The 23,663-nt window shown below is 44.8% G+C and overlaps 1 protein-coding gene across 2 annotated transcripts; it reads right to left on the bottom strand.

The window, feature by feature from the left end:
* Positions 1-714: 714 nt before the first annotated feature.
* On the bottom strand, positions 715-23,483 carry YBX3 (Y-box binding protein 3). Of its 2 annotated transcripts, XM_072954386.1 has the most exons (10): positions 23,138-23,483; positions 19,181-19,244; positions 18,139-18,172; positions 15,651-15,740; positions 13,693-13,815; positions 10,521-10,724; positions 5,515-5,612; positions 3,769-3,940; positions 3,099-3,197; positions 715-1,287 (listed from the first exon to the last, which is right to left on the bottom strand). In XM_072954386.1, exons 1-9 carry the CDS (start codon positions 23,388-23,390, stop codon positions 3,132-3,134), a joined length of 1,104 nt encoding a protein of 367 aa, XP_072810487.1. In that variant the 5' UTR covers positions 23,391-23,483; the 3' UTR covers positions 715-1,287; positions 3,099-3,131. The 2 variants fall into 2 exon arrangements, with proteins under 2 accessions (XP_072810487.1, XP_072810488.1); XM_072954387.1 differs by lacking the exon at positions 10,521-10,724.
* Positions 23,484-23,663: the final 180 nt, after the last annotated feature.

The following is a 23,663-nucleotide window of genomic DNA, read 5'->3' as shown; positions in this document are numbered from 1 at the left end:
CAATCTCCACCCTTTGCCATGTTTTTTCTTTATGCATCTACTGCCATCTGACACTACATGTCACATGTGTTTACATATCTGTTGATTCTCTCATTCACTCACTAAGACACAGCTCAGGGGGACCGAGGTCTTTTGTTGGTTTGTGCCTCTAGAGTGGCACTGGGCACAAACCGAGGCTCCACGTGCACTTGAGTTGAGGAATACATCTGCAAGGTGCGGTGGGTCTGAGGAGTACCCACACAGAACTCACACACCCTGCAGAGCTGCTCAGCCGGGGACCCAGCTAACCCCTGGGGGAAGAAATCTGAAGTGCGTTTGAAACGAGGCCCCCTTTCTCTTTTCTGAAAGACATACGTAGACAAGCCCGGCGCTGCAGTTGGTGTTGAAAACCTCCGCGGGTGCCAGTTCAGGGATGTCAGCGCTGCTAACTCCTCCGCTGAAGGAGGCTGATCGCCTGCGCGCCACCAGTCCCCTCAGCGACGACGACGCCAGAGGCGCGGAGCAGCAAGCCCAGCGCGCCTCCTGCCGGGCGCAGCCCTGAGCTGGTGCCAAGAAGAACCCCCTTCCCCAAGGTCTCAGCTCCAACGCCCGCGCCCATCACACAGCGCAGCTCCACCTGGACGTTCGGCTGTGCGCTTGCTGTTCAGTGAATGGGGCGAGGACAAAAGACGAAGCACACGCTGAGGTAGGAAAACAGACTTGAGTTATACATCCTTTCCTTTTAAGGGTAAAAATTTTATTTTTGAGGAACTTCAGACTGCACATTTTCAAAGAGAGTCACATCAGAAAGCAAAATGTTACCCTCCCCTCATCCTAGAAATAAATAAGAAGGGCATAAAATTTCTTTTTAAATCACGACACTTGGAAGTTTAGCACCAGCATCCAAAATGAACAAAAAAGGAAAAAAGCATTTACTATATATTTCAGATTTCTTTGGTTGGGGGGGGTCTCCCCATGTGGTATTAATAATTCCTCTTTCAATTCATATTACCAAAACAGTAAAAACCAGAAAAAATAATAATAAACCGAGTGGTTGCTGAAAGCGGGGAGGTTGCTCTCTTGCTCTGTGCAGGCATTCCCAGGGTCTCAGCTTGCTGGAGACATCGGCTGACGTTTTCCTTGTGTAGCTGTTTGTCTTGTCAAGAACAATAGTAAACATTCTAATGTCCACATCTTGGTTACTAGTCTTCCACTTTATTGCTTGGACGTTTCTTTGGTGTTGGTAAGGTCGTGCTCTGCTTTTTGCTTAGTTTTATTTTTTGAATGGTCATTAATTTCTTAGGTCACCTGGAAAAAATTCAAATCGAAATTATAAAGAGTGGCACAATGACCGAGAGTTAAAGCATAAAAAGGCAAAAAATACAAAACAATTATGTAGTTCAAAAAGCAGTATTTCAAAAGCTCTAAACAAAATCTACATGTGTATCTTTTATAGATTTGCAAACTAAAACATTAATTTAATGGAAACCTTTAAATATTTTAAAAAACCAGAACAGTCAGGACATAATAGTAAAAATTCTGTAAAATTATATAAAAGAAAATTACCAACATGAAGCCTTTTCAAATAAATGACACTATAGCATTGATGACTCTTCATAAGCATTTTAATGGCTGTACAGTATCTCCTCATATGAATATACCACAATATTAACCACTTCTCCAATATTAGACTACAAATAGTAGAAATATGTTTCCTGTATTTTGGATTATTTATTTCCTTAGAGAAAATACCTGGAAATAATGTTACTAAATAAAAGGTTATGACCAAATAACTGACACATAATTCTGTCAGCAAATGCAAGCAAGTCGAACATGGAATTTATTTCTATGATAAACTTTCCATGCTACCCAGAAATAAAACAGAATATTCTCAGCATAGCAAATGGTCACCAGTGAAAGGCTAATTTAAATCCCAAATCTCTGCATATAAAAGCAGACAGCATTTATAGAGTAGAAACTTACGGGGAGGGTATAGCTCAAGTGGTAGAGCGCACGACCAGTGTGCATAGGGTCCTAGGTTCAATCCCCAGAGCCTCCTCTAAAAATAAATAAATAAACTTAACTACCCCCCCACTAAATAAATAATTAAATGAAAAATTTTTTAAAGTAGAAACTTAATAATGATCGCAAAACTTTATGAAATCTTAATTTTTGGAAAAATAACACTGAGACTATGAACTTTACAACATCTCTTTTAACTAACAGCTAATTCTTTATTTACTTAATGGAAAGGGCAACAATTAAGAAATACTGAAAAATTAGAGTCTCAGGACTTACTGGATGAAAAATCTAGAATGAAACCAACTACGGCTTCTAAATTCTTTGAAGACTGGCTCCATAACTGAGTCAGTCTTTCTAGTATATGTCTACCTGTATAAATGCAATTTCCAAGATCTTTAACAAGACGATAGAAAAAAGCAGGAAGCAACAATGAACAAAATCAAGCTGGCTTTTACGGAGCGGCCATCCTTCCCCACGCCCTGCTTAAGTACATCGTACGTGGCACTGCACTAGATGCGTGCAGCGGCCGCAGTGGGCAAGTCTGGCGAGCAACCTCATCTTACGGGCAGCAGACATTCCTGAGGCCGAGGATGAAGCAACTGCTGGCGACCACTCAGGCACGAGCAGATCCTGCACTGCACACATAAACCCGGCTCTCACGCGCCACATGCAGTGTCTCAAAATAAATGGTGGTGGCTATCAAAGGAAAAGGGGAAGGGAAAACCACTCTGGTTTGTTCCACGGATCACAGTCCTGTTCCTCAAATGAGGCCTTTAAATGGTCAAACTGGCCACTAGGTGTCACAAAGGTAAAACTTTTCAGAAGTTTTCTTAAGTGGTATTAATAGTTAACAACTGTCTATCTAGAAAAAAGAAGTTGACTCTCCTTAACCCTGTCTGCGTGTTTATGCCCCTAAAACTTGGCAAAAGCAGGTCAGTCTCAGGGAGGCTGACCACCAATACCACCACCGAAACCGCTCTTTCTCCAGCATCCTGATGGAGACGGGAGGTTGGCCCAGATGCATCTCAGAACCAGTGTCGGCCAGTCGGCGCAACTGTGGAGAAGGCAGCGCTGTGTGAAAGGCGCAGCGGTCCTACCTGCAGGTGGTGAGGTGCCTGGGGAGCCTGCTGTCACTCAGCACTGCTCTGCTCGGTGGCCGGAGCGGGGTTCTCAGATGGCGCGTCGCCTGCCTTGGTCTAAAACACACAACAAAACCACAACCCAGAAACAAATCAATTCAGATGGCAGTGGAAGGTCCAAGGCTAAAATCTCTAAAGTTGGAATCTTCCTGCCTGTGAAGGTAAAGCACTGTGCAAAATCTTAACGATGCTAAGGTATGCGTCAAAAATTAGAACCAGAGAAAAATGGCCTCTAAATGGCGACGAAGCCCCACTACTCCCCTGAACAAAAAGCCGTAAAAAATTATATAGTTGCTTTCAACACATGCTGGGAGGTTGACAGGCTCTCTGTAAGTGCTGTCCTTTGTCCAGAGAGCCCTGAATGCTTCAGCTCTGAGTCCCCATTAGTACGGCTAATTAGTTGAATTCAAATATTTGATCTGTGTTATGTGCAGGGCATCCCCTCCACCACATACATATACACGGATCTTAAGAAAAATGTTAACTATATATAAAAATATTATATATATTATATGTATCTGAAGTCTCAGTTTTCAGATTACAAAAGCACTCTCAGAAGGGATACTGAAGTTGGACACGGTTAAGGATGCTCTGGCCGCCTCCCCTCCAACTGGCTGGCTTCACGCACCTCTTTGCCATCTTGTGCAGGAGCGTTCGGAGGGCGGGGGCGGCGCCGATAGTTATAGGGGCGCCGGTATCCACGACGAACAGACGGCTGGTTGGGACCACTGGCAGCTTGTTGATTCTCTTTATCTTCAGCCTCTCCAGCAGCTGGGGCGGGTCGTGGGCGAGGAGGGCCCCTGGAGCAGGGAACACGAGAGAACAGAGGACACGAGCAATGGGACGGGGTCCTTGGGAACGTGAGGTTTTATTCTCAAAGGTTACCAAGTCAAGGGATTGGGACTCACTGCTAGAATTAGACACAGACTAATGCGGCAAAGGGAACAAGGTGTAAAAAAAACTGCTTTTCCATCATTTTCCCCCTTCACCCGGACTCCTGTTTGTGGTGAACAAACGTATGCTGAACACAGCAAGGTCCTGGCAGGCCCTCTGGCGGGCACTGAGGATGGGAAGATTAAGAAAGAAAATGGCCTGGTCCCTGCCCTCCGAGGACCGTGTGTCGGGGAGACTCAGGGGACTGAACATGGGGAGAAAACTAGCATCACTCACTTTGTACCAAAGCCTGTGCTGGGATGTTTTCGTGTTAAATATTTAATTCAATTTCAGCACTAATTCTGTGAGTTAAGATTTGTAGAGAGAAAACCAGGAAGTTTAGAGAGGATAAGTATTTGGCTGAAACGTACTGGATTATTGCTTTTATAGGTCAAAGAGCCCAGAGTCCCACAGCTCGGGACTCACAGAGCTGGGATTCGTGTATGCTACCGTCTTTTTTCTGTTTTCATTAAGACATTTCTATGAAGCCTCTTCTATTTCCAAAATCCTAATAAATCATTAGAAGGATTACGTCTAAAACTGAAATGAATCTTATGAGAAAAAAAGATGCAGAGTGGTACAAATCCTCTCCCAGAACCATACACTCACTCTCCTCTCAATAAACCCACGCTGCCAAACCCTGAGGTGGTATGAATGAAGCTCTATTTTTTTTACTTACATCAAGGGTAGGGTGAGGAAACAGGAAGGCTTATATAATATAAAAAAGCTTAAAAGAACTTAGGGAGTCTAGCCCAATTCAGTCATCACAGGGGATAAAGCAGAAATAAAATAACACTCCCTTACTAACACTAAGATCGCTGGTAGTAACAATAAGCGGTATTTACTGAGGGCTTTCTAGACCAGGCACCGGACTGATTGTCGTAAATGCCTTAGTGCATTGAACCCTACTGACAACTGTAGAATACTGCTTATTGTCCATTTTATAAACCTGGCGACTAAGTCTAAGAGGATTCTAGAAACTTGCCAAAGTAATTGTAGGGTGGGAATTTAAACACAGACCAAATTTCATCTGTATCCTGATGTAACCCTGTATCAGACTGCCTCGGCTATCAGAGTATTCAGTATCCCAGATACTCCCTGGCACTCAATTCTTCCTCCGTTTGTAGCACTACCCATCAATTAATTTCTGTTTGTCTCATTAAGCATAAGAAAAATTAAGCATTAATTTATATCACGTGAAACAAATAATGCTTTGGTGCAGGGATAACTTAAAAAATTCTAATTGTTAAGTAGGGGGAAACGTCACACAGCCATCTAAAATAAAACACCCCAGAGTCCCACCCCAAACCTGGACGTAAGGTCAAAGCAGCAGCATCTTCAGTTGCATAATAAACCCAGAAAGCTGACCCACAACTTCCGCCTCCATCCCACTGTCACTCCCAAGTCCTTCAGCCAGTCGCCGTCAGTAGGAAACACATACCTACGGAACCTCGGGCGGTAAGTCGGATTCCGATGGACTGGTCCCTGAAGTTGTGCTCCGTCTGGAACTCCATCCTTTATCTCCCCAATCTCACCAGCCTAGAAGGGGGCAAGGAGAGCGTCAAGCTACAGGACAGAAGAGATTCGGCACACAGCTGCGTTCAGAATTTTTTTTTTTAAAGGAAAAAAATAGAAGGTTTCATTACAAAGCTGGGAACTCTCAACTCTAACAGGGAGCTACGCACTGATTGGATCTTTGTGAAAGACAGGAGAGAAAGAAAGATTCTCTCCCACTAGACAGTATTTTGCCTGATCCCAGTGCACCTAATTCTATTTTAAAATATTAAACACTTTGAAGTGTTCCACACATCTCTTGAAAGAGAACCTCTATTCTAAAAGGACAAGGAATGATATTCTCACTGGAGCAATGAGAATCTCTTCAATCTTTTCCAACTCAGACGCACCGATCCTGCAGACAGGGTGTCCCCTCAACACGGTAATGCCTTCTCCACTCAAAGGTTCTCCCGCGCCTCCTAACCACACCTTCACCAGATTTCTTCCTTTCACTATTTTTTTCCTTTTATCTATTTACATTCTTTACTTAAGTAAAACATTTTAAAAAAATAAAATAAAACATACTTCCTTGAGAAATTTATTTTAAGCTGGGGGGGTAAAATTAATTCACTGCAGAACTTCCAAGAGAAGAAAGAATGAAAAAACTAACAAAAAATCCGAACAGCAATCTCTGAAATTCTTACAATACAGCCACATCTCAACCTTTTTTTTCCGCCTCAAAATGAATATCCCTTCCTTCTCCATACTTCACCAAGAAAAGAGAAGCAATCAGAGAAGAATTTCCACGTTAACTATCAAATCTACCAACTTACCTGCCTTTGTTTTCCTTCTCTCATTACACTGATTAAGTGGTCCACGCTCAAAGCCAAAGCCGACCGACCACCTCTCTCGCCTACCTGAGCCTTCAACTCCGCCCCTTTCACTGGACGTCAGTTCCCTTCTCCCCGCCATCATCTCCACCCAGGCATAGAAATGAGCTGAAATAGCACCCATCTTCTCCAACTTTTTTCTTTAAATAATCACAAACTTACAGGAGACTTGGAAGTATAGGATCTAGCCCTCAGACCCCATTCAGGCTTGCCACTTGTCCCCAAAATGCCCTTCACAGCAACAAGACGCATGGAGAACCACACCTTGGACTGAGCTGTCTCTCCACCTGGAACAGTCCTTCGGTCTCCACCTGGCTTTCATGACCTTGGCACTTTCAAAGGCTACAAGGCCAGTTTATTTGTAAAATACCTCTCAGTTTTGGTTGTTTGGCGTTTCCTCGTGGTTTAGTTTACGCACCTTTGGAAGGGAAGCCACAAGAGGGGCACTGAGCCCCTCTCACTGCGCCCTGTCCCACGGCGCCTGGTTTCACTTCCCACCGTTATGGACAACACTGACCTTGAGATGGCGTTAAGGCTCCTCGCTGTGAGTTTCTTCCCTCCCCCCCTTTGTAATTTATGCGGATTTTGTGAAGAAGTACGTTCAAAGTCTGTAAGTATCTCATTTCCCCTCAAATTCAGTATCTGTATTTCTTTCTCTCTGCAAAGATCGCACGGTTCTCTGTTTTATTCCATGAGTGAAAGTCTGTTACTCTCATTACTGGCCGGTGGGAGCCCTTTCACGCTGGCTCGGGTCCCTCTGACCCGGCTCCAGCATTCTCTGAGCACTTCCGTGCTTCCTGGCACAACAAGATGTTCCAGGCTCATATTGTGCTTTCTCTGGCCTGGCTCTGAAATCAGCTGTTTCTCCAAAGGAGCTTCCTTTTATTGGGGAATGGTATCTATAAATGAAAAACTGGAGGCCAGGCATGCTTAATGCTATTAAGGTGTCATTGACTTCAGGCCATTTTGGGAGACAGAAATAAGAAGCACACAACACACACAAATACACACGCACGTACAAACACCTGAGTTACACGCATATAAATGGATATGGATGTGTGTGTGTGTGTGTGTGTGCGTGTGTGTGGCATATTTGATCTGGCCATCTAACAGCTTCAGAAGTAAGCTGTTGGTGAGGGAAAGGGTAAGGGAGAACAGGAGTGAATTCATTCAATGTAAAAACAAAATCAAATCAAACAGAACCCTTGCCCTGCCCCACACCCTCCCCCAGCCCGTGCCCCATCTCCCTGAGCTCCCTCACAGACATACACATTAAACCACTTCTCCCACCACAGAAACCTCCTCAAAGGTGAAATGTGATACCCCTTCCTCCTCGGTATGCTGCCTCCTTCCGGCTTTTCTTGAATTCATTCTAATCAGACTTCTGTCCTCACCACACCACTAACCTCCGAGTACCAAAGCCACTCATCAAGTCTCAGCCTCACTCCCTCCACTGACCCACAGCACTTAATACAGCACCCACTCCCTTCTGGAAGTACGTTTCCCTGCCTGCTCCCTTTCTCGAGTCCTCAGCTAGACTCCTCCCCTCCCAAATCCAATCCTGAAACGTCAGGGTGCCCCAGACCGCAGTCCCATGCTCTGTTTCACTTGTTCGACAGTGCCTCTCACCAGCACCACGCCCTTGGGTGTGTTTTGATGACTCCACAAGTGGATCACAGCCTGGTCTCCTCCACTTGGGGCTCCCCTCGGCCCTCACCCTTGTACGTGCCCTTCCCTCTGCCTCTCATGCCCTTCCAGCATGTGAGTGCCTCGCTCCATTGCTCCTTTTAGGTCTCGCCCCAAATCCAACCCAGGACTTTGTCAGCCACCTTAACTGAAATCACACCTTCTTAACCAAGCCACTTTCTACCTCTCGACTGTTTTATTTTTCTGCCCACTTAATGTCTCCGCTTGGAGGCAACACTGCCTGTGTGAAGATGACCTCCAGATGACTCCTGCCTCTCCCCTTAAACCCGGGGTCTCGTCACAAAGGCTTCCTTCACTCCTCACGCCACACACTCACTCCAACATAAAGGCTGTCACTTCTGTGTTTGAAACACGTCCTAAATCTGACCTTATCACACCTCCACTGTGGCAGCTCTAGTCCATGCCACGGTCGTCTCTCCACAGGGAAATCCTTAGAGCGGGTCGGCCGACTCCTCCTGCCGACTCCTCCAGCAGTCCGATGAGTTCTCAGTTACGTTACCTGCCTTAACCAGTTTTTTATCGTATTTCGGGTAGGTCAGTAGGTCTTTTCGTGGTCTGCTAGGCTCACTTCAGCTGCTCTAGGATGTCACCTTCACCTCACCTCCTAGCCCTCTCCTCTTCACTCCTATCATCCCAGCACACGAGCTGCCCTTTGGTTCTCTGAATGAGCAAAGCTGCTGCTTCTTCGGGAACTTTGATTCTCACACACACACACACACACACACACACACACACACACACACACACAAACAGCAATTAAATGTACAAAGGATGCGGAGTCACCAGAATACTAGACTGGGAAGAGACTGAAACACACAGAATAAGTTTAAATCAAGCTCTGCCCCTTTTCGCCCATGTGACCTTAGGTAAAAGTGGCTACTTTTTTTTAACTACTCAAACCTTTTCATCTGTAACGACAACAAAAATACGGAAACCACTGCCAACTTCCTAAAGCTGCAGGGAAAGCGAAGAAGAACTGATGTCAAACATCTGTCCTTGGTGGATGCCAAACGACGTTGCTCCCTTTCCTCCGTCAGAGAATCCTTCTCTCAAAGACTACAAATATTTCAACTATGAAATGGGTAAGAATTTCAACCTAAGTTAAAACAACTGAGTGCAATGATCAGAAAAAACACACATTTTCAAAATTAGTTTTCACCCTGCCTCTGGAAATGATGCCCTGCATGGCACTCAACACTCCCTGCGCTCTGAACCTTCAACCCCTCACGTGAGATATACTGCATTTCCAACAGTTTGGAAAAGAATCATCATATTCTCAAAAAAGTACAGCACATACGTATACGTGAAACAGCAAGGATTATTTCAGGAAGGCACTACTAACGCCCTAAAAATAAATGTGTATTGCATCTCCCTGACTCCTCCCGCCCTCACTTCCTAGAAGCCTGGAGTCTGCCCTAAAGAAACCCACTATGCCTCAGGCACCCAGTCTCTCCATGTATGCAGGGCTCCTGTTATTTTTAGCACATTTGTCAGGGACAGCTGCTGCAGAGTAGAAGGGCAGAAAACAAGAAGCAACGCGGAAGGAACACAGCCGTGCATGGTAGGCCAGGAGAAGGGGAGCAAAGAACAGACTGAACACAATGTTCAGTCAAAACACTTAGTGGAAAAACAAAAAACAAAAACCAAGGACATTAAGAGAAAAAAGTTGTAGCCAGTAGTCAAGAAAGTGACGTCCTATCCCAAGATTTCCAAATTTCCTGGGAACTGCCAAATTGGTAAAAGGCTTGTTAATTACAGGTCAAGTTCACAACAGCTCTATCAATATTTTGCAATGAAAAAAGAGAAATCAATAATCAATCCTATCTTAGCTTCTCTTAAAAATCGATACTCTCTCATCTCAATTAAGGCCTTTATAGCTGTTATCTATCCTGGGGGCCTCATGCTAGCCTCTACCTTTGATTTACCCATCACAGCCCCACGGTGGAGGCAATTATCCATTTAAAGGATGGACAAGTGACTCTCAGAAGCTCACAGGTAATAAGCAGCAAAGACAAGATTCACATCCAGGCCTGCCTGGCCTCAGAGCTGAGCTCTGACACACACTGTCTGTCTCCACTTCATGTCTTTTATTCTTCCACAAGCTAGAAGCCATGCCCTACCCACCGGCGTCCCCAGTGACAGGCAAGGCTCCTGGGCTCATGCCTTTAGAAGTGTTACTAGAATGATCATTCTGCAAAAGCAGACTGGAGGCCTTGCCCCCGCTCTGGGAGCATCGGGAAGCCACAAGCAAGGTTTTATTTCCGGCAGCTGGTGTTGGAGGAGGAGGAGGAAGAGGATGCAGAGGAAGGATGGAGGGGTGAGGACTGCTGAAGAGAGGTCCTAGGTGCAATGTTACCTGCATTCTGCTGGGATGGGGAAAGGCCCGGGAGCGGCGGTCAGAGGTCTGTCCCACGTGGTAAGGCGGGAACCGCCGCCGGTACTGAGGGCGATACTGGGGGCGGCGCAGCTGACTCCGGGCGCCAGGGAACTGCCCGTCAGTGGCAGGGGGGTCAAATCCTTCACTGCTGCCGCTCCCTTCCTCCTCCTCCTCCCCAGCGTACTAGCGAAGCAAAGAAACAGAGGTTCAGAAGGAGTTTCAGCAAGGAAAGAACCAAAGAATACCATTTAGAGTGAATATCACTGAAAGAAAAACAATTTCCCCCAAAGGAACGATTCTACTATACAGACAAAAATGCATTTAACCCAGATTATCAGGTGACTTCCTGGGATAAACGATTTTAAGATTAAAGTAGATCTGTGCAGATAAAATACCAAGAAGCAGAAAAGCAAGTGCCATCACTCTGTAACGCATTTGGTAAGCATCTAATAATTACAATCGGTGAGTTATCAGTTGATCAACCACCCAAAAAACATCTACAAGGTTTATAATATTTACCTCCACCAAATGTGTCTCCATCAACATTTGCCATCCACTGGGGCAAAGTCAAGAAAAATATATTTCTTGGTGGCTGGTGTTACCAACAGGTTGGTCCAAAGTGGTTTGCTTCCTGGAGCAGTTCTCAAAGTGTGGACAGGGTCTCTGAAACCCTCCCCAAGGCGTTATCAAGGTCAAATTATCCTCAAAGTGCTAGTAAGGTACTATCTGTCTGCCTCTTCCCCTCTCATGAGTGTTGGGGGGCGGTGTCGCCCAGAAGCTCGAGTGACTCGTGGTCTCTCGGCAGCCAGAATGCAGAAGGGCTGTGGGAACCCAGCTGTCTTCTACTAAACCAGACATCAGAGATTTGCAAAATATAAAGCAACACCACTCTTCTCACTCAATTTAAAAATCTGGTTTTCATTAAAAAAAAAGTTACTTATATTTATATGTAATGAGTTTATTTTAAATAAATTAAATGTTTTAAATTTCTGCCTTAATTTCTAATGCAATAAATATTAAGATATAAAACCACACAAATAAAAGCTCTGGGATCCCATATTTAGGCACATAAATGGGTCCAAAACCAAAAGGTTTGAGAACCACTGACTTAGGCCATGGTTCTCCTTGTGTGTTTAGGAATAGTTTTAATTGCACTTTAATATATAGTAGTAAGTAATAGATAGATACAGACAGTTTCTAAATATAGTCCTTATTAACAAAGCAAATTATTGACTCATTTTATATTTTTTCCTATATTTAAACTACCATATCACATACTAATGTTTTATAGAAAAAAATATATAAGCAAGCAGCTAAACACCCCTCAAAGAAATTTTTACTTTGATTCTTACTTTAAAGAGGAATTGCAACAACACAGGCAGGCTTAAGGGAAGTAACTGTGATTTTTTAAATGAAAAAAAATAAAATGCCTGATTTTGAGGGTGAGGCCATTTAAGGTTTAGAACCTTCCAGAGCCAAGCCCACATGGGCAACTAAATTCCCAAAGAGGAAAAACTTCGACTTCAGACTTAACTAGTCCAATTTCAGAAAAACCAGGCCCTTCTACACTTTATGAAACTGGTATCCGATATAGTCCCCAACGACGTAAAGACACGTCAGCACAGAAAACGCCGACCAAACTATGAGTGAGACTCGGTAAAGTGCTTTCTCGGTAGGTTTTTCTGTGTCTTTTGAGCTGCGTGGAGCCAAACCCTTCATCGGGAGTTCCCCTTGACAAAACAAGAGTAATGGCACCACCATTGCCACGCATGCTCTTGACAGACACTCAACAAGCCGCTGGGACTTAGAGGCATCAGAGCAGGAAATCTTCCTTTATGTTTACATTCGGAATTTTGCCAATTTTATTTCTAAGTATTTTTCACCTGCATGACTTTAGAAATTTCCAGCTGAGAAGGAAAGTCTTTAAAGAGAAAATCTGCACTAAAGGTTTTCTACCACTTTCACTTCTAAATTAGCCTAGAAATCAAAAAAACTAAAACTTGAGCTCCGTGAATCTGGTGAACTTGAGTTAGCAGTAAACTCTATGGTAGTGCAATCTTACCACCCCCTACACAGCTTATTATTAAAAATTAAATACAAAAAGCAAAACATAGGTAAGAAAAATATATAAAGAGAAAAACAATATGCCATGAGGGATCTGACAAAAACCAATGTGGGCTGCATTCGAAGATGGCAGAATAAAGAGAGGAAGCACTCAGGGCAACAGAGATATGAAGCTATCAACGTGCAGAGATAAATCATTCGCAGTCTGCAAATACCTTTTTCTGGTGAGATTTTTTCAAAAGTATTCCTTGGATAATATACATAGCCCCAGTGCTGGGCCTACAAAGCGTCTTCAGTTTTATTCTATAGCATGAACCTCAGGTACTAATTCTAGAAATGTCCAGAAATGACTCAAATCTAACAGGCTCCCCGTGACCACAGATGAATGGGATTCTTCTGGGTGCCTTGAGAATGCTTTAAACTGAGCCTCCTCAGAAAACTGGCCAGACAAGGTTGTAGACCCTTCCACCTGGATTGGTACCAATCTAAAGAACGAAAAATCTGGAGAACCACTTATTGCCTCTTTGCTTTGAAATAATGGGAAATGCTATGCTAAATAAAACAGCCACAAAACTGAGGCAAATTATTGACTATTTCTGTGGCCCGCACTGTTTATTGCGTATTCCTCAACTATTCCCCCCCTTCCTCTTTGCCAACCAAAGGCTGATTTTCTTAGAAGTTAACGGTACCAGCGCCAAGGGATGAACAACAGGTTTAAGGCAATCACAGAAATCCCATTCCCCGGTCCCAGTGAGTGACAGGTTCCAGCCGGACAAGGGAGCCACATGAAGAGAAAGCCTTTTGGACAACCTTGGCACAGCCCACCTTAATTAAGCCTTCTTGTTACGGGATAATTATATGTCTGCTACTTGCAGCCAAATACACAGAAACTGATACAATTTCTGAATGGTGAGTTTCCACTAGGACCAGTGGCTACAGATCAATGCTGGACGCTAAAAATTTCCCATCAAAAAAAAAAAAATCATTGTGTCTCCAGAAGATACAGCATTTATCTGCTCCAAGTATCTACACTTAATTTTAGCTGTGAAGACATCTTCAGTCAACATTAGGCTGGGGGACCACGTACATTGCGGGGCGGCCCCCGGCGGCGGCCGTAGTAGCCGCGGCGGTACCGGCGCCGGTCCGCAGCGTAGCGGCTCCCTTCCACGGGCACTCCATCCGGGCCGGTCACGTTGGCTGCTTCTGCCCCCTGAGAAAGAAAACAGAGGCGGCCTCAAAATTAAAAAGAAGCCAACCTAACCACCAACAAAGCCACCGTAGACCGCCAGAGTTACAGGCTGCCAGAAGGTACCAGAAACTCCGATCATGACCTCAAAAGCACACCCACGTTTTCTAGGGTTAGCAAGATGCTTGCTGTCCTGCTTTAAATGTACACAGCTGGTCTGCTTCCACAGCCTGAACCGTGCCTTCTTCTTTGGTTCAAGAGCAGGACTCACCTCCTCAAAGAACAAACTGGTAAATATAATGAAACTGTAAGTGCAGAAACGCTAGACTGGGAAGAATACTCCTCAGGAAAATAACTGAGATACTGTTATCTTCCTAGAGAAGTTGCAGCCTACGTGTTACTCTCCGAGGTACTAAGAATCCGCTCGTGGGCTTCCATGGCTCTGTCCAGCATCAAGTTATCATGACGGAAACGTCTCCCATCTCAGCAGCAGCAGGAACGAAGGGTCCTTGACTGAGCTTCCACATACGTACAGTCTCCACAAATGTGGTCACTCTTTAAACCTTCTTCTTATCCTTGAACAGACTTGGCATTCTTATTCTCATATGGACAAATGGATCAAATGGTTCAAAAATATAATTCGGACAAAGGAGATTCAAAAGAGTGTATTATTACACACTCTACATCAATTTGTATAACCTCAAATTCGGAAAATACACAGAGGTAAAATTAACCTAGCAGAACAAAATTTTAAGAGCTGGATGGGACATCAGAGATCACTACCGGCCAGCATTTGCTGGTAAATGATTTCAAATTCCATGAGATTTGCAAGATACCTGGGGGATCACATTGGTAAAGAAGTCATTTAAATTTCTATATTAGATGAAACAAAGTGTTTTTCTTTTAAAATAGAAAACAGTTTGAGAGCTGCTAAGAACATGGGCTGTGGAGTGGTGCGTATGTGAAAAGAGCAGGCGCACGGGAGGCGACTAGCCATTCACTCAGCTTGTAACTCAGCTGAGACGGCTGGTTACCTGCCAAGGCAGCTCCAACACAGACAGTTTTAAAATGTTTTTGTCCCTCTTTAACATCATTTTACTGATCTCTATAATAGACTGCTGATTAAACACAAAGATTAAAGGACACTGCTAATATTGGAATTAAATATGTAACAGCATAAAAAAAAATTCTGCAGATGCACATCAGGATGATCCATTGGCCCCTTGGGTTGTTCTTCATCTGAACACAGTTGTCATACAGGCCACAGGTGCCTCTGGCTTTCCAAAAGCCAAGCCAAAGAGAAAACACAATGATTATATTTGATTTGAATCTTCTTTTACTGTGACTAAAACACTATTTATTGTGTATTATTTGTGCAGAAGAGCTTGCAAATCACAGCCTAAAATCTTTAGTCTTAGAAAAAGAAATCTTTGGCACCAAAGCAGCTTTAATCTATTTTAACACTATAAAACCATTTAATTTTAATCTATACTTGAATATACACTTAGTACCAAAATAAAATATTTAACACTATAAAACCATTTAATTTTAATCTATACTTGAATATACACCTGGTGCCAAAATAAAATATGTCATGTTAAATCTTGAGAAATTAGCTTTTCCTTCCATAATGAAATAGGGTTCATCATTTATTAAAATAGAAATTAAATGTGCTTTTATATTATATCAAACAACACATACGATGCCATTCAATAATCAGAAATGTTTTTACTCAAGTCCCTTCTTTCTGTCATTCAAAAACTCCAAAGCCCTGTCAATTCATTAAGGGCTGAGAGACCATTTACTCTGTGAGAAGGCCGTACCAGCAGCCTGGGCACCCAACCACCGCCTCCTCTCACCTTCTCTCCTTCGACCACATCAAACTCTACAGTTTCTCCATCTCCTACACTGCGCAGATATTTCCGTGGGTTATTTTTCTTGATGGCGGTCTGTCAAGAGAATAGAAAATTCCAAATAAAGTATATGCCCAAACTGGCCACAGATTTCATCACCTTCAAGTCTCCCAGTTATACTGAAGAAATTGTTGCTCCAATATTACTTTTTAAACTTATTCTCCCAACAAACCTGGATCTCCAAAACCACAACAAAAACAAATCAAAAAAGCGCTATAAACCTATGTTCCACATTACTTTCTTGATTCATGTTATCCTTCAAAATCCATCTTGATAGGTGGATTAAGCAGTGCACAGTTACAGCCTGACACCTGGCTGCGATGTTGGGTAGATTACTTCCCCCGCACTGTTAAGTGTCTAAGATTCACACTTTATCTTCATGAGGGGAGGGCGGAGGGGATGCTTTCATGAAATCTTACACGCAGAAACACACAAATACGTTCTAAGGCAGAGATTTCATAGATGAGAGAAACTGCCAACCTCAAAGGAAGTTTCAAAAATGCCAAGGGGATAAATATTTCTGATAGAATATACAAAATTACCTCAACATTAACATTAACATTACAATCTTCCCCCTCCCATGTTATGGCTGAGGGAACCAACCGGAGGCTAGTAAGTGATTTATCTGAGATCACAAAAGACAGCCTGGGGAAGACAGCGGGGAGGAGGAGGGAAGGGGGGAGCATGTATACCCCTGTGCTCTTACCTATATGCTAGTTACTCAAAATTTTCCCATCTCACCATTCACAAGTCACCTCATCCCTACACAGTCCCTGATAACACACTGAAAAGTTAATGAAAATGCTCTCCTGCACTGAACACCTGCACATAAATATCTGCTTGTGAAACAGGCCCGTTTTTTCCAATCAGTGGAAGGAAGAGAATGATTCCTGCAAATAAAATTTTCCATTTCTTTAGCTGGTATCTCTAAATAGTTAAAGGGGCCTCTGAGTTTCTTTGGAACTAGGTCAACCTTATTTTATAAAGCGATTAGGCATGTGTAATCCAGCCCTTCCCTTACTCTGAGTAGGAGGGAGGGGAAAAAAAAAAAAAGAATGAACCAATAGGGCAGAGACCTCACCCACAGAGGAAAAAGGCAGCTCAGGACAGGATATACGCGCAGGCAGCCTGAACACTCAGCCATTCCAAAAACAGCCCCTCCCTGCCGGCTCGCTCCCTTTTTCCTGTCAAACTGGGCGAGCCTTGGCACACCAAGGTGACTCACTGCACAGCCTCCCCCCGGGGCTGGAATCAGGTCACAACTCACAGGCGGATGAAGCTGGCCATGGGTACAGAGACTCCTTTCACTCCAGCCGTCCCCAAAACGTCGAGTTCTTACCCCAAAAGGCCTAGTAGCCTCTAGGTGTTATAAGCAACACTTTCTTTCAGTCTGTTATGACTAAAAGTCACTGTGTCCGGACAAAATAACCTACTCCAGCGACCGAGGTACAACTGAAATGTCACTCATAGAAACCACAACGGGAGACTCTATCCTTCCACATCACTATCTCCAGGAACCAGACTCCACCCCGGTATACACGTGGTGCTAAACAGAAGGAAACACACACACACACACACAGCCAGCTGCTGGCCAGCCTGCAGGTGAACATGCCGGTGCTGGTACCTGCCTCTGCGTCTCCTTGTCGTTACAGACTAAGAACTACACACACATGAGACAATTCACTGAAACCTAATGCACGGAACGAACAGTTAGCACACCTACTCCTTTCAACCTATTTTGTAAAGCCAAGTCCAGGACACATAATGTCCTATTAGAACAACATCCTAGGCTAATACGGTGAAGAAAGACTAAGGTTCCTATAGCAGAGAAGCCCACATTTTCCAGATTTTACCAATTTGCTACATTTCCTTTGAATCTAGGGGAATGTGGGCCTTTTTGCCCCGCCCACATACATGCTAACCCAGCCTGGTTTCAGCAGGAGTGAGGACCAGCGTGGGAATCAGGAGCTTTCTCCAGTCTTAGGTACACACACCCCAACCATCGGCTTCGCTATGCTGCGCTATTCACTTCAAGTTCCAGCTGCTCTGACAGGGAACCCTTCACCAATGCCCGCCCAGGCCGAAGAGGACAGGTCCCAGCCAAACACTACGGAGGAACCACAAAGGCAGGAGAATAGGATGCTGACATGGAGACCCAAGGGCTTTTTGCTAAAGCTTTAAAATTCAGAAAGTGGTCTGACAGTACTTCCTTAAACTGCAAAAATAAAAACTGTGTGAAAACAGTATGATGGGACAGAGGAGCTTATGTGCTCATCTTCAAAAGTGGAACTGAGCACTCTTGCCAAAAGAAAATCCCAGAAAGAGCTGGAGTAGAGCAACAGTGTGCAGGACCTTACCTTGGGAAGGGGACGACAGCACATTACAGACGCCCCTCCCCTCAAAGAGCAAACGTCACATTTATTCTCCCACTTACCTGATGGACAAATACATCTTCTTTGGTGTCATTTCTATTGGAAGATAAAAAGTTCACAATTAAAGGTACTAGGTATGTGAACAAATGTAAAAGAACAGATGTTTTGTGAGTTTGGATTCCCAGACCTCAAAACACAACATGTTTGTTTATCCTTGAAACTTAATTCAGATGCCTCAAAGCATCCTCATTAAAAACTTCTAAACCCTCAAGATACCCACCCTACTCCAAGTGACCCCAGTGCTTCGAAACAGGCATACAGATTCAACAGCCAGAAACATCCCTTTCCTCTCAGCTCTTCCTAAATCACATGCTGTGTAACCAGAGCCCCAGATTCCCCTCCCAGCAAAGCAAAGCAAAGCAAGATGGTTAAAAGGACAGGGCACAGCTGTGAACGAGGCTCTCCTTACACTGAAACCTAAAACAGCTCCACCCTCGTCCTAATCACCCCAACGCACCCACCAAAATATGCAAGGAAGAAACTAGAGGAATTTTTTAAGGGGGGGGTCATGGGCAGGGGAGTAAAGAAAATGAGGATATCATGTGGAAACATTATGACACCCCCAGCAGCTCTCAGTTGTGTTCTCTTTCCTATATGGCTGGAAGTTACCATGGCTTCAAGAAAACACTACAGTTTCCACACAGGACTTGGACCAGACCTGGGTTACAGATCCAGCTCAATTACTCATTAGTCGTGCGACCTTAGGAAAGTTGCTTAAGCAGTCTGAGACTCCACTTCTCCGTCTGTGACACCGTGGATATCGACTCAGTCATCCCCCGGCCCTTCCCATTTCTGATTTAATCCTCCCCCCACCACCTCTTGTCTTTTCATGGCCAGACTGTGTAAAACACGTTATTAATTTATCAGTGTTTTAGAAATGTATTTAATTAATATTTTCTGATCAGATTAGAAATGAGAATATTTACAGTGCTCAGAAATCTTAAAACTTAACACCAGCCATCAATAAAGGATGGGAAGAGACACCAACAACAGGTGCCACAACATAAGTACACATTGAAGACATGCAGAGATACACACACCTACCGATTTATAAATCCGTATCCATTTCTGACGTTGAACCATTTGACAGTGCCAAGGACTTTGGTGGCTAAAATAGGATTAAGCAGATAAATTAGTATCTGACCTACAAAGAGATACAGCTCATACCACTAAGGTCTTGATAGCATTATTTAAAGCCTAAACATACCTGAGGAAACCATTAAAAGCTTAACTCCAAAGTATATCGGGAAGGAAAATGGAGCAAGTGAAAATGTCACAGGGAAAAACTTTTCAGAAGACTAAACCTTTCTTCCCTGTTAAACTTTTCAGTAAAGTCCTAAGATCAGGAATGGGCATAAGTCTATATAACTCTGCAAGAGGCAAAATTGAGAAACACCATTCAAGGAAAAACAAAACCAAAAAAATGCTCTTTAAAGTTTTGTTTGTTTGGTTTGTATATTTTTTTAAATTGACATGTAGTCAGTTTACAATGTCATGTCAATTTCTGGTGTACAGCATAATGCTTCAGTCATACATGTACATACATATATTCGTTTTCCTCTTTAAAGTTTTAACACAGGAAATTTTTCTGAGTGCAAAGGAAAGGTCACAACGCAAGAGACTGCAGACACACAAACAAAGTATGTACCAATGACCTGACACATAACTTTCACACTCTCAAATAGTGGGCAAACTTTAAACAGTGAAATAGTAGCTCCTTGTTAGTAGCTAATCTACAAAGACCTGAAGAAACTTGTCTCAGTGCCAGACGGGGCCTATCAGGGAGTCAAGAGTAATAATAGAAGTGATGCGGTCTCAGCCCAGTTCTGTCCTTACCACCCTGAGACATGATGTAACAGGCCTTTTCAAAGCAGTGATGAATTTCGGATTCTGTTTCATTGTTTACCCTACTCTCCACAGCTGGTGGGAATCAAACAGCATTTTCTTAATAACATCCCTCTCTTTACCTTGATGATTGTCTGTACTTTGTGTCGTGAGTACATTTCTGCACAACACTAGATTTCAATACATTTAAGAGAAGGAATCCAAACAAACAGTATGGCCATATAACTTGTACTCGCAGATTCGTATCTATTTCAGCCACTTATGATTTTAGATGACTCCTTTGAATCGACTGTGAATAGCAAATCCAGTACTTCTAGGACATGCCTATGTCTAAGTTCAGGACATGCATAAAGCAATGATCAAGACTCAGTGAAACAGGAACAATAGGGAACTTTGAAAAAGAAAAAAAAAACATGCTTAGCAGAGAATGGAAGTAACAATTAACATTAATCCGAGCTGCCTCTCTATGAGATACAAAGTTTTTAATTTCCAAGGATAAACAATAAGGATTCAGTTTTTGAATTCAAGACTAAAACAGTCATTAGGACTTGTTTTGCTGTGGGCGGGGTTAGTTCTGAGTTTTGCTAGACTGATATGCTGGGGAAGTATTTTAGCTCTCTTTGTAAAAAGAGGGGGAAAAAACATCTTTCTGCCTTCAGAGTCATTCTGCCCACCACTGACTGAGCAACCTCCAGACCTAATTCCAAGTAAGGAAGATCTTTCCAATGAAGAGATTAAACCCTTAAAATCTTCAGTTTTAGGCCTTTCTAATAACAGCAGCAAGGCAAAGAAGAAAAAAAATTCTGTATTTTAAATCCAAATGTACACATATGACTGTTTTTGATAAATTACATGCTTTTAAATCACACATTATTTCAAATCATATGCTTTTTGTCTCTCCTTTCATTTGCCCCACAATTAATGACCTAGAAGAACATAAGGAAAATGCAAAGCTAGGAACTCCTTTGATTCATTTTCATACAGTTAATGTCCCTAGGCACTGTCAAAGGCATGATCTTCGTTAGAAAAGCAACAGTACTCGGGAGAAAGATCAAAGTGGTTTCCAAGTATCACTTCCATCCAGGCTGCAGGTTACTTTTACTCCCTGTGTAGTTTTAAAAAGTTTCCTAATTCCACAAACATTCCCAACCACTTCATAAGGCTAAACGCATCCATGCACCCTTCTTGCCTTAAAACCATAAACTCACTTCACATCCACGGAGGGGGACATGGGGGCAGAGGAAGAATGTCAAGCTTCTATGATGTTCATTAGAAGGGAAATTTTCTTTCGGGAGGTGGACTCTTTCCCCAGCCTGTGGCTAAGCACTCAAGTTCAAGACTGTTTGTAAAATCGAGAATGGGAGAATCCCAAACCGGAATTCCATTTCAGTCGCTTTGTCCCTGGCACATTTCAGGCACCCATGTGTTTGCTTGGCTAAGGAAAAGGAGATGGCAGAACACACTGGACAGAGACCGTGTTGAAATATCAGGTAGAAGGCTGTCTGTCATCTGAAGAGCTGGAGTGACAGTGGAAAGGTCAAAGACCTCCATACTCATCACCAGGGATGTTAGAGGCTTACAAGCAGTTGGTGGTTGAGGAAGTTAATTTATCTGTTTCCTTCATCTTTAAAGATGTCTGTTTCGGCTTAAAATTTGAGAAGATTAGTCAGAACCAGAAGGATACAAGAATCAAGTGAAAAACTGCAAAATGCCTTTACAGGAAAATAAGTTATCATTAAGAATATATCTTAATACTGCTTTGGATAAGCCAAGGCTGTCTCTCTGACATTCTGCATGGAAGTGTTCCAAGAAACACTTGTTGGAAACAGTATCACAATGCAACACCAAGGAGATACAAGCAACTTTTAGTCTGGTGAACTGAGGCTGTTTTGTTTCTTAACCTACACAAGTTACATCGAACATGTTGACAGTAACTAAGTAAAATTTAGCCCTTGAAAAACATGAAAACAGGCCCCTTAAGGCAGGAAACATTAGATGGCACTTTTCTTTCTTCACATTACTCCCCCAGTTTTCTTCCTAGAAAATTGGTCAGGCAAGACTCAGAGTCATCAAACAAATCCCACCCAAAATAGTGAGAATTTCTCTAAAGCATCCTACACGCTTTCTTAACTCTCCTGTTTAAAAAAAGAGTGAATGAAAAAACAAACACTCACCTTTTAGAGACCTGATTCCCCACCCACCTGCTTTATGAGCCCGTTTGGGCCTCACACAGGGCGTCACTTAAGGAGAGAACGCGCCAAAATACATGACAAAACCAACAATGACCACAGGACACCCTTTGTAATGCTCTGCCCCACCCCGGACCCGAACATCTCATCTTCCCATTTCCTTTCTTAAGTTACCAGTCCCAAGATAACGATGCTGTGAACTAACGTCATTTCCACACTTCCGAGGAAGTTTTTTCAGCTGCTGCACGAAATGCTTTCCCACAATCCAGGAAGAAGACAACGTGTAGCGATTGGTAAACACTGAACGGTTCTCTGCAGCAGCGGGCTCAGAGAGGGAGGAGGACGCGGGACCCAGAGCCAAGTTTCCCGGAGAGGATTGCAACACCTCTCTGCCGGCATGTGGCCGACAGCAGCATGGCCTGGTTCCCGTGCCCCTGTGGGAAGGGCGTCAGGGACAGACACCTGAGCCTTCCCGGCAAGAAGCTTTTCCAACTTCCCCTCCCGGTCTCCGAGCGCCTTCCTCTCCCCCGAAAGAAATGCTCTCCGCGATCCTAAGCGAGGACCCCTAAGTTCCCGTCCGACATATGTACCTGTCCCATCCCTCCATCCACATGCATCCCAACCCCGGGTCCTTCCTCCCGACTGCCGCTCCTTGCCCCTTCGCATCCGGGCCTGCTTCGCCGCCGGAGCGTGCGACAGTGCCCGTCTCGGGGACCCAAGACCCCAGCTTGCGGGCCCTGGACCGGGAGGGCGCACTCGGGGGCGGGAGCGCAGCGCGTCGCGCGCTCACCCGGCAGCGCCAGCGGCACAGGCGGAGCCCGGGCACCGGCGCCCGGGACCCGACGTCCCCGGGGACGCGACGCTGTCCGCTCCCCCGTCGGTGGCGGAGGCGCCGGAGCTGCCCACACGTGCTCGGCGGCCGCCCGCCCCGCCCGGGGCAGCCCCCACGCTCCCAGGCCTGACTCACCGAGAACTTTCTTCTCCGCGTCTTCACTGCCGGCGGCGGCCGAAGAGGCGGGGGCCGCGGTGCCCGGGGCTGCGGGGGCCGCGTCCCCCGCTGGGTTTCCCGCGACCAGGGCGGCGGGCGCCGGGGCCGCGCCGCCGCCCGCGGGGCTCTTGGGCGCGGGGTCCTGGGGGGCCGCGGCGGCCGCCTCCGCCGGAGCCTGCGGGAGGGTGGTGGTCGCGGTGGTGGTGGTGGTGGCCTCGCCCGCCTCGCTCATGCCGCCTCCTCCGCGCTCACTCGGGCACCTCGCTGGCGGTTGGTCGGCGGTTAGCGCGGCTGCTGGTCGCGGCGGCCGGGGCTCGCTCTCGGGAAGGCCGGTGCGGATCTCGCGGCGCGGGCGGCGGAGGCGGCTCGAGCTCTCGGGCTGCGCGCTCGCTCTTGGGCTCCTCGCTCGATCTTACTGCCCCAAAAATGGCCCCGCACAAGTTTTTCTAGGCGGCGCACCGGCCCTGGAGGGAAGAGGGTGGGGAGAGTTGGCTCCGGAGTTGGG

The sequence above is a fragment of the Vicugna pacos genome, chromosome 34 (genome assembly GCF_048564905.1).
Source record: "Vicugna pacos chromosome 34, VicPac4, whole genome shotgun sequence".
NCBI lineage: Eukaryota > Metazoa > Chordata > Mammalia > Artiodactyla > Camelidae > Vicugna > Vicugna pacos.
Note: the sequence above shows the minus strand (reverse complement) of the source record. Positions and strands in the feature narration are given on the sequence as shown.

Coding starts and splice junctions, on each gene's coding strand:
- YBX3 (XM_072954386.1), bottom strand. CDS start 23,390: ATGAGCGAGGCGGGCGAGGCCACCACCACCACCACCGCGACCACCACC. Junction 13,816..15,650: donor ATGTGGTCGAAGGAGAGAAG/GTGAGAGGAGGC, acceptor TTTCTTTCTCAG/GGGGCAGAAGCAGCCAACGT. Junction 3,198..3,768: donor CTGCACAAGATGGCAAAGAG/GTGCGTGAAGCC, acceptor TGTGTGTTTTAG/ACCAAGGCAGGCGACGCGCC.